The sequence below is a fragment of the Salpingoeca rosetta genome (assembly GCF_000188695.1).
Source record: "Salpingoeca rosetta unplaced genomic scaffold supercont1.13, whole genome shotgun sequence".
In the NCBI taxonomy this organism is placed as follows: Eukaryota; class Choanoflagellata; order Craspedida; family Salpingoecidae; genus Salpingoeca; species Salpingoeca rosetta.
The window spans coordinates 199994-211525 of NW_004754921.1; the positions used below are offsets into that span (position 1 = coordinate 199994).

Sequence of the window (11532 nt, forward strand, 5' to 3'; positions counted from 1 at the left end):
CAAGTTGTCGACAACACTCAGACACACATGCGCATGCACACACACGGGCAACCACCACTGTCGATTATTGGTGGATGTTGTTCATCAATCATCAAACTGCAACGGCGGAGACACGAGAGACACTGAACGAACGTTGCTCGTCCTTCGCCCGCCACCTGCCCAGCTGCCTTCCCCTATCGCTCCCCTTCCTTCCTTCCTTCCTTCCTCCCTTCTTTCCTTCTTTCCTTCCTGCTTCACTCGCGAGTGTGTCGCAACTGCGTGGTTTTGTTTGACAACCACAACACACACACACACACACCACAAGGCAAGGGTAACCAACCAAAGCGACTTCCACCCTCCAAGTGCCCGCCAATTGCCTTTCACTCGTGCACCCGCATACCAGTCAGATGCGTTTCGCGCCACTGGCAGCCGTCGTGCTGGTGGCACTGCTGGCTGCGGTCACCACGAGCGTTGCCGCTTTGCACCAGTACCGCCTGTCAGACCCACGCCTCCTCCTTCCTTACCCCACCAAGTCCGCCGTCGTCCAGCACAACATCTCCGCCACAGGCGGCTGCTTCGTCTGGAGCACCACCAGGCCTCACGTCATCTCCGTGACCACGCCATCCCAGAGTGCGTGCGCGCGCGTGTGTGCGTGTATGTGTGTATGTGTGTGTGTGCATGTATGTGTGTATATGTGTATATGCGTGTGCTTCTTGTATCGCAGTGGCCGACGTGCAGCAGCCACTCTGATCTGTCTACCATCACGCAGCCAGTCGTGTCGTCACTCTCTGTGCCACGCACACGTGAATACTACGACTATCTGTCTCGACGACTGTCTGTCTCTCTTTCCACCCAACGCATTCTCCTACATTCACACCCAACGCATTCTCCTACATTCACACCCAACGCATTCTCCTACATTCACACCCAACAATGCTCACGCATACACGTTCCCACACACTTGTAGAATGTAGCACGTGGGCCACTGTGGAGGTGATTGCTCGGCCTGGGCCTCGCATGTCGGCCGATATCATTGCCCGCGAAGTCTGTAAGTGCACCATTCGAGGAGCGTGTAAGAGGTCTCGCGCGCGTGATATGGGTTCGAGGTCGAGTCTCAAGCACACAGCACCAACCTCTCTACCTTCTCTGCAAGACTGGCAACACCTTCTGACGCCAGTGCTGTGTCTGTCTTGCTATCTTGCTCATACTCATGCTCATGCTCATGTGCTGTAGCCTCGGATCAGAAGCTGTTTTGTGAAGTGACCGTGGCCCAGTTGCACGATGTGCTGCTGGAGACAACGGACCACACCATGTATCTTGGTGACCCACCACTCAAGATCACCGTCTCTGCACAGGACAGCGAAGGTTCGCGCGTGTATGTGTGTGTGTGTGTGGTGTGTGCGCATGTGTGTGTGTGTGTGTGTGGCGTTGTCGGGTGTACATTGTGCATTTCACTTGTGGTTCCCAACTGAGCTCATTGTATCTTGCTTCGCTGTACTGCTTGTTGACTGCAGAGAACACGTTCTCGGCGCTGTCGTCGCTGCCATTCACGTGGAAGATTCTCGATGCCACGTGCAAGCCGAGCTCGTCTGCATCCTCCAGGCTGCGGTTTGTCACCTTCAACGAAGTCAAGTACGACGCCCGGCCAGAGATCACCGCCCTCGAGTCGCAGGTCGCTCATGTCGCATTCATTGTCTTGGTCCACAAAGTGATGGTTGTGGTGGTTGTGGTGGTGGTGGTCGCAGTGGTCGCAGTGGTTGTGTACAGCTTGTTGGTGCTTGTAAACACGTGCTATTCGTGCATGTGGTGATGGTGTCTGCCGTGCACGGCTGGCTTGCTCACGCGACCACGCCTTTTTTTCTGTGTTTGCTGCTCCATGCAGGGTCTTCGCGGGTATGAAGTGCTGGTGCAGCCCTCCCACTCCGGTCGCGTCTGTGTCCTCGTCTCCTTCCAGAGCAACGTGTGTTCGCGCGGCCATACATGGCAGGCATAAGGCTTGGGTGGGGAGTGGATCAGGGGTGACGTGTCTTGTTTATATTTTGTGTGTCTTGCTGCTGCACGTTTGACCTAATACCTTCACACCTTCACACTCACCCACACTCACTCACATACATGCACACATACACACACACACACTCACATACATACATACACACACACTCACACACTCACTCACATACATACACACAATCACACACACACACTCACTCACTCACCTACTCACTGACACAGGATTATATTGTTGAGGCGAAAGCGATTGTGGCGATTGTGGAGCGCATCAACATAAACCCGCCCGACATGTATACGGTGGCTGGCGAGACGTCGTCGTTTGCCATCACAACGCAGCAGGGTCAGCACATCAGCCTCAAGTCTGGCAAATACTCGCTCCAGTCCGAAAACACCTCGGTACGCATGATGCTGCTGCTCTGTGTGTGTGTGCGTGTGTGCGTGATCAACCGTACACACGCGTGTCTGTGTTTTGTTGTGTTGCAACTGCACCTATGTGCGTTGCTACTCTTCACACATACCTCACTCACACACACGCACACCTCACACACACCTCACACACTCTCTCTCACACGCATACACATCACTGCGGTGCGCACGACAGGTTGCAGAGGTTGTTCCCGGCACGTCGCGGGTCAAGTCCCTGGCGCACGGCGTCGCCAAGCTGTACATCCGTGATAAGGGTACGCGCACACGAGGCATCCACGCACACGCAATCATTGGCCTGTTGGGTTTGCTTTTGGTTGTTGGTTCGTCGTGTGCACGCGTTGCTCTGCAATCACATTCACCACTCCTCACACCATTTTTGCACGAACTCATCCAAACACGCACGCTCATGCATATGTTTGCAATGCACGCGCATGTGCAGACGGGCTGATGGATGCGTCGACGGGTGCGAATGCGTTTGTGCATGTTGTTGAGCCGACGAAACTGCGCATCTCCATCCGCTCGTGCAACGATGACCTTCTGGAGACGCCGTGCGTGCTGCTGGTCAACACGGACTACACAACCACGCTCATCCTCACCGATGACTCAAACAACCACATCCACACGGACGAGGTGTGCTTGCTCGATATGGTGTGCCTTGTGGTATTGCCGTTCTCCTTTCGTTCTCCATTGCTTTTCAACAGACTCATTATTGTGTTGCTTGTTTGTGCACGTCTGTCTGTCTGTCACACACACACACACACACACACACACACACACACACACTTTCTCTCTCCCCCTCTTTCTCTTGCGTTCTCCGCTCACATATCACCATCCTTACCCCCCTCACTGCCACCGCCACCACCACCACCACCACCAATACCACCACCACCAATACCACCACCACGTGTACAGCTTGTGTTTTCGCTGTCGTCCAATGCCCCTGCCGTGGCGCTCAAGGACTCAACGACCAACAACACGTGGCACCGCGCCCACACTGCTGTCGTCGGCACCGCGGACCTCTCTGCCGCATATTTTGGGCCGGACACCACCGCCGGCGCTGCCAGTGGCACACCTGTCCTCACTGCACAGCGCGTTGTGCGGGTTGTTGATCCGATTGTTGTGACGCCCGATCGCGTGGTTATCCCGTGGAGTGACGAGTCAAGCAACCCTGTCTCCATCCAACTCAAGGTACACGAGGGCGCTTGTGTTATGCATCATCTCGTGTGGGTGGATGTGTGCTTTGTGCGTGCGTGCTTATGCTTGTGTGTGTGTGTGTGTTTGTGTGTGTGTGTGTGTGCGTATGTGTGTGTGTGTTTGTGTTGTCACGTTGATTTGTCCCTTTCATGCTCACCCTTCCTGTGTCATTCCCTGTTTTAACTATCTTTCTCCCACATACAAACACGCACACACACACACACACTGCACACGCCTGCGGGCATATGTAGGCGACAGGCGGGTCTGGCTCGTACCTGTGGAGCTCCGATGCGAGCCGCGTTGCGCACGTGTCTGAGGGCCGCGTTGTCCCCGTTGGCTTTGGCGCCGCCACCATTGCCGCTTACGACCGCCTGCAGTCTGAGATTGCCGGGTATGCGAGCGTGGACGTGGTGTACCCGTCGGCGCTGCGCTTTGTCCCGGGCCCGCGCGACGCCGCCATTGGCAGCGACATCACCTTGCACGTGGAGTTTCTTGACGACGAAGGAAACGTGTTTGACCGCTGCAGCCACCTCGTCCCCACCTGGTCCCTCTCCTCCGCCGCCTTTGTCAAGCGGGACACCAAGTACGCGCGAGTCGATTGTTGGAATGGAGGAGGGGCGGGGCGATTAGTGTTTGTCTTGGCAACGAAAGTCGTGGTGGTCATGTCGTTAGAATGCTGTATGTTGTGTGCGTGTGCGTGTGCGTGTGTGCATGTGTGCGTGCGTTGGTTGTCTCTCTCGCTACAAGTGGTTCTCTGTCGTCCCTCCCATTCACGCTTGTCGTTCTCCACCAGCACTCACGCTGCACCTGTCGTTCACTTCACATTGCATCTCCAACGCGACGCTTGCGCCATATGTATGTGTGTGTGTTTTCTTTTTTCTTTTTCTTCGTTTTGTTCCATTATCTTCTTCTTCAGGTGCGGGGATGCCCGATGCGCGTGCATCGTCCTGCGCGCGTCCCAGCCCGAGCGGGCCACCATCACTGTCACGTGGGACAAGCTCTCTGCCACCGCGGACCTCAGCGCCCACCGTCGCCTGGCCATCCACCCGGATGACAAGGACGTGCTTGTGTCGCCTGGCGCTGCGCACACCATCCGCTTCACCGGCGGCCCGCGGCCCTTCCCCCCGCTCCTCTCCCTCCACACCCGTGACCTCGTCCCCGCCAGCGAGGATGCCGTGGGTGTTAGCGGGCAGGGCGACGCAGCCACAACCGCCTTCACCGTGACGTGCGTCAAGACGGGGTGTCAGACGCTGACGGTGCGTGTTGGCAACCAGCCCAGCTCGGCACATCCGTACTTTGGCGTGATGGAGGAGGACACAGCGCAGTTTTGCTGCGAGCGGCCGTCACACGTCGTCGCACGTCTCGACTTTGACCTGGAGGACGTTGCAGAGAACCCAGCGTGCTCGCACCAGGACTCGGTGTACTTGGTGCTTGCAGGCAAGGAGTGCCCCGTGTATGTGCAGCCGTTTTTCAACTCGCGCACGTACAACAACGCCAGCACAATTGAGTACTCGTGGACTAACACGGCCTCGGATATGGCCATCGCTCCAACAACGGCACACACCGCAGTCACCCCATCAGGGTCCGTTGACCTGTGCTGTCGTGGGACGTGTCGTGGGACGTAGGGGCGTGCCAGTTGTTGTTGCATCTCTTGGAAGGATGTCTTGCATGTGTGAGTGAGTGTGTACATGTATCTGCGTTGGTTGTTGAGTCGAGCTGCGTTGTTTTCCGCCCTGCCATCGTCCCTCACTCAACGTTTCTATCCACACACACACACACAACCTTCATACGCACACACACTCTCGCTCTCTCTCGCTCTCTCTGCATACACACACCTTTTCTCACCACGCACACATCCCCCAACTCTCAACATGCACACCCCAGCTCTGCGCGTGCAAAGGTGCAAGTGTCGACCAAAGGCCACCGCGACCAGCGGGTATCCAGCCACCTGTTCCTTGAGCCGCGCCCGGCCATCACCACCTCCCCTGCACGCGTTGTCCTCGCCGATGTGCGCGATGCTCGCGTGTCTGTGCCCGTTGTAGGCGGATCGGGCGTGTTCAAGGTGCACAACACCACGCGCGTTGTGGCTGCCCGCGTTGCCAACACGACGCTGGTTGTGGACGGCAAGGCCAAGGGCAGCGGCAAGCTAAAGGTTGAGGATGAGTGCCTGCTGCCTCGCACGGTGTCCACGCAGGTTGCGGTGGAGGTTGTGCCCGCCCACCACTTTACGGCCAACATCCAGAACAAGCTTCAAGTCGGCGCCTCCACCACAGGTCTGTTGCACATGTGTGTATGTGTTTGTGTGTGTGTGTGTGGTTGCAGCGTGGTGTGTGCATGCTGTTTGCAGACTATTCATGCGAACGCTGAGTTTAGATGTGTGTTATGCGTGTGTGCTGTATGCTATGGTTCTGAGCGTTTTTTGTCACTTGTGTTGTTTGGGCTGACGATTGCACACGAGTTTGCACGGTCACACACTCACCATACGCACACGGCACAAACAAACAAACAAACAAACAAACAAACGCACGAAACACACACTCGTGACATTCACACGACACCAACTCACGCTATTCAACACACAACACAACCAAACACGGTCAACCTAATGGAACACCAGCGGAGCTGTGCCTGTTTGACAAGCAGGGCCGGAGCATGCCTGCAAGCGCCTACCCGCTCGTTGTGTTTGCAGAGGAGGAAGACGATACGCACGTGCAGCTGCGGCCCATTGGCCCCGCAGACACAACCAGCAACACCGGGCGTGGCGGCAACGGCGGCTGTGGTGGCTGGCTGTTCCAGGTGGAGGGTGTTGAGACGGGCCTGGCAAAGGTGCGGTTCTCCGCAGCCATCCAACCACTGCACGGCGCAGCGTACACGCTCTCGTCTGGCAACTACACCATTGAGGTCAGCATACGCATGCGCCGTGTCATCATCGTTGTTGTTGTTGTTTAAGTTGTTGTTGTTGTTTAAGTTGTTGTTGTACAAGTTGTTGTTGTTGTTTAAGTTGTTGTTGTTGTTGTTTAAGTTGTTGTTGTTGTTGTTGTTGTTGTTGTTTAAGTTGTTGTTGTTGTTGTTGTTGTTGTTGTTGTTGTTGTTGTTGTTTAAGTTGTTGTTGTTGTTTAAGTTGTTGTTGTTGTTGTTGTTGTTTAAGTTGTTGTTGTTGTTTAAGTTGTTTAAGTTGTTGTTGTTGTTGTTGTTGTTGTTGTTGTTGTTGTTGTTGTTCGTGTGTGAACCCCTCCAGCCTCGCCATATCCCCAGAATGATCCCTTCTCCAACTAACAAGTGGTTCAACGACGTGCGCCAAACAGGTTTTTGATGCGCTCCGCCTGTCCCCACGCCGTCTTCTGCTCCTCCCAGGCTCCTGCTTCCAGGTACTTTCACACACGCATTCTCAATGCGTGTCGACCACACACACACATTCATACACACACAAAAACAAACACAAACACACACACATTCAGTACACAACACAACACACACACATTCATACACACACAAAAACAAACACAAACACACACACATTCAGTCCACTACACAACACACACAGAACAAACCACACAAACCACACACGCAGTGTCATCGCACAAATGCACGTTGCAGACGTGTCACGACGCTGTTGCTCATGCACCCGCTTTGTGATGTGACATGATGTTATGTGCTCAGGTTGAGGTGCAGAACAAGCCGACATATGGGCATGTGTCTGTGCGCTTCCACACCGACAACAGCAACTACGCCAGCGTGTCGACGCACGGGCTTGTGTGCGGGCGCACTGTTGGTGAGACGTCGCTCACAGCCACCGTTTTTGGGGAAGACCCAACGGTTGCCCTGAGCACGGACACGGTGCTGGTGAAGGTTGTTCTTGCAACGGGTCTGCACATTCGCTTTCCGTCGCGGTACATGGTGGTCGGCAGTGTCGTCGAGGCGTATGCGACGCTGCGACACGGCGACGAGGACATTTTGAGCGGGCAGTCCATTGCCAGCATGACCTGGACCTCCGATGACCCCACTGTCCTCAGCACACACTCCCTCTTCCGACACGAGGGCGTACGTCAACTGAGTGGCAATTGCGGCTTTGTGACACACACACACACCCACGCACACACGCACACACAAACACACGCACACACGCACACATACACTCTCTGTGACTCCGTGTGTGGCTTGCTTTGTGTTCGCCTCACTGCCTGCTCGTGTTCTTGATCTTTTTAGGAGGACACTGAGGAGTTTTACGCGGCTGCAGTTGCCCATGCTGAGGGTGTTGTTCGCGTGACAGTGTCTGCACCGTGCGCGTCGGCTTACTGCCGTGCACCCTCGTCCACCATCGCCGCTTCGTTTGACCTCACTGTCTTCTCCCGCCTCCGTCTCCCTGCCGGCCCAGATTTCATCGTAAGCGCCACCATTCACGTGTTGTTGCCGCTTCGTTTGCCTGTGTGTGTGTCAGTCTGAACATACACGTGTTCTTGCCTTCTTGTTCATTCAATGGTCTGTGAATCTGCTCCTGTGAAGGCCATCACGACACCCCCGCTCACTCACACACACACACATACACACACACACACACACGCACGCACGCACGCACACGCACACACACACACACACACATGCTCCACCGTTTTCGCAGGTCCCAACGTCTGCACGCTTCCAGCTGCCGGTGTCCTTCTCCCACAAGCGGGATGTGCAGTATGAGCTGTTTGCTGCGTCGCCTGCGCCCTCCGGCCCCGTGCGCTCCACCATTGCCCCCGACGGCACTATCACCACCGCAGACGAGCGGGAGGATGTTGTTGTTGCCGTCATGCACGTTGTTGACGGGGTGGTGCTGCAGCGTGCCGCCGCCAGTCTGCACGTTGACCGCGTGCGCCACTTGTCGCTGGAGCCCGAGCCAAGCTGCCACCACCTCACCCTCGGCTCACACTGCATCATCCGTGTTGTGCTGCAAGACATGACGGGCCGCCCACTCGTGTACACGGATGGCATTGACGTGCAGGCGTTTGTCGACAAGTCCGTTGCGCGTGTGCGCATGCACTCGAGCAATGAGCTGATTGTCACGGCCACGGGCAAGGGAGAGGCGCTCTTGCGAGTGTCTGTGCACAACTCGCCCGTCAGCAACTACTTCCGCGTCCTGGTCACGTCCCAGCTCAACCCAAGTCAGCCATGCCACTGCTCTTTCTTGTTTTGGTTGCGCGTGGTTGCGTCGCATTCTGGTGGCCTCTCCAATCTGCCGTTTGTACATTGTTGTTATGCATAGTTTTGAGTGTCGTCCAATACCACTCGCTCACCACCCCGCACCACGTCTGCAGGTGACGTAACTGTGCCTGTTGGCTCGTCCTTCTGCTTCCCTCCATCCGAGGCGTCTCGCAACGCCACCTGGGCCTCATCCAGCCCAGCCGTCGCTACCGTCAAGTGCGCTGTTTTGTTTGTTTGTTTGTTTGTTTGTTTGTTTGTTTGTTTGTGTGCGCGCCAATCGGTTGTTGTTTTCTCTCCGTGTGTGTCCATCAACTCCCCTCCCCTACACACAGCCTTGCATCTCATCTTGCTTCCCTTCCTCGTCCCCCCTCCCCACACCCCACACCCCCACACACCTTCACGCGCCAGGCCGCCAGGCCACGTCACGATCCACAGCGAGGGCGAGACCGAGATCTCGCGCACGACGGCGCAGGGCATTGCAAAGGGCAGCCTGCGCAGCCGCCCTATTGCCGCCGCCCGCTTTGTTGCCCAGCCCGCGTTCATCACCAACCTGGAGGCCAGCAACGCGTTTTCGCTGCGCTTGTCGTATCACAGCCGCAGCGGTGCCAACTTCTCGCTCATCCCGGCGTGCCAGGGCAAAGGCTTCCAGCCCATGGCCAAGGTGACGTGTGCTGCTGAGGGCCACCCACACCTCTCGGTCGCACCCGCGTTTGACGCTGCGAGCGGCAAGCACGCCTGCCAGATTACCGTTTCCTCCAACGATGTGCTCTCTGCGTCTCCACTTGTCGTCACGGCCACGGTCTCTCCGCTTGCCACTTCGTCTTCTTCATCATCCTCCACAGCCGTGGTTGCGCGCACCGCTGTGACTGCCGCCCCCGCCTTCCACGTGGAGTCCTCTGTTGTTTCGCTCGGCAGCCGGCTTGCCTCCGCTGCCACGCTGCGTGTGCGACAAGTGCTTGACCTGTCGCAGCTTGGCGTGGAGGTTGACAGCAACTCGCTGCTGCCGGACGCGGGCTCGACCAGCGACCGGCAGTACTTCACCTCGGCCTCGCTGCGCATCACGTTTGTGATGCAGGCGCAGGCTGAGGCGGTTGTCACGGTTGAGCGCATGATTGCTTCTGCACGCGAGCACACGCTGGTTGTCTTCAACAAGTACACGCAGCAGCGCCACGCCGTGTCCGTCGCCGTCCTCGACGAGCCTGAGCCCGAAGGTGCTGATGATGCGGTGTTGTGCGTGTTGTGCGGGTGTACGTGTGTGTGTGGGTGTGTGTACGCGTTGTGTGGGTGTGTGTACGCGTTGTGTGGGTGTGTGTACGCGTTGTGTGTGTGTGTGTGTGTGTGTGTTCTTCTTTGGCGTGGATGTTGACTGCCCACTCACATGCTTGCATGTGTTTCCTCTTTGCTTTGAACAACAAACCCGCGATACATCCTTGCTTCGTGCTCTTCCGTCATCCATGGTGTCAACACAGCGCCACCGACGCGTGCACCGCCAGCAGCGACCAGCGACCAGCACGGCGTGATTACGATGGACCAGAGCACGGGCGCAGCACCGTCTACCCCCTCGCCGCCAGACAACTCGTGGCCGCTGTGGGTGTATGTGGTGCTGTTCTTCCTCTTCTGCATCATTCTGCTGCTTGTGCTGCATCTTCCGTCCATTCCCCCTCGCGACCCAAACCAGAGCCTCTACGTTGGCCCCCAATCGCCGTAAGTTCACGTTTGTGCTTGACCTTGTGCAAGCAATCCTTTCTCCGTGTGCGTGTGTGTGTGTGTGTGTGTGTGTGTGTGTGTGTGTGTGTGACGGTGCTGCGACTGCGCTCGTGCCGTCTCCTCCTTTGTGTCTCATCCTGCTCACCACCACTACCACCACCGCAAACGACAACCACCGCCGCAACCAACACAACAACCAGACAACGTGGCGCGTTTTCGCGCTTTGGATCGCCGCTGCAGCTCGTGTCTCGCATTCCGCGCACGTCCGCCATGACACGCGCAACCCCAACCAAGCTGGGCAAGACGACCACAGCAGCGCCAGCCACGACGACCGCGGGTGCGGGTGTTGTGCGGCCGACAATGACAACGCCAACACGAGACCGCAGACTCCAGGCGCGCTCCTCTCGCTTCTCCTAGGATGCAACAAGGGATGAACGTTGTGTATTGTGTTGCGTCTTGCATGTGTGTGTGGTGTGTGTGATGTGTGGTGGGTGCATGGGTGTGGTGTGTGTGTGAGTGCATGCATGTAAGTGTGTGCGTGCGTGGATCGTGCTGTGCCATCCAGCTCTGCACCAGCACGTGCGGAAAGCACGCGCTCACCACCAACAGTCCAGAAAGCAACGTGGTTGCATCGTGTTCTCGTTTGCATGCACGCAGCGCTGGTTTGCTTGTCGTGTATTGGTCTTGGTCAGTGACAAGCAAAAAGTGTGCAAATAAACGCGTTCAAGCGAAGCAGTGGCTGACTGTTGCTGTACACGTGCCGCGATGAGCGTCACATCACACGTCATTGGTGAGAATACACACACACACACACAACGCAGCATGAAATGTCAAGCAATAAGGGACAAAACGGATGAACGTGTCGAAAGGTGAGAACAGTTGCAAATAACTGTGCAAACTGCTTGAGTCAAATCAAGAAGCTCCAGGAAACAAAAAGGGTCATCAAAACGTGAGCAAACGTAAGGAAGCACACACACACACACACACACACACACACACACACACACACACACACACACACACACACACACACAC

General features: G+C 56.4%; 1 protein-coding gene across 1 annotated transcript; it reads left to right on the forward strand.

The window, feature by feature from the left end:
• The first annotated feature begins 230 nt into the window (after window positions 1-230).
• On the forward strand, window positions 231-11295 carry PTSG_05477 (uncharacterized protein). Its single transcript, XM_004993289.1, has 21 exons — window positions 231-609; window positions 947-1027; window positions 1213-1344; window positions 1494-1651; window positions 1862-1939; window positions 2212-2385; window positions 2591-2669; window positions 2855-3045; window positions 3328-3603; window positions 3861-4192; window positions 4526-5191; window positions 5494-5882; window positions 6227-6510; window positions 6915-6977; window positions 7270-7650; window positions 7816-7992; window positions 8228-8750; window positions 8904-9006; window positions 9199-10001; window positions 10260-10494; window positions 10698-11295. The coding sequence occupies exons 1-21, from the start codon at window positions 387-389 to the stop codon at window positions 10912-10914; spliced, it is 5565 nt and encodes a 1854-aa protein (XP_004993346.1). The 5' UTR covers window positions 231-386; the 3' UTR covers window positions 10915-11295.
• Window positions 11296-11532: the final 237 nt, after the last annotated feature.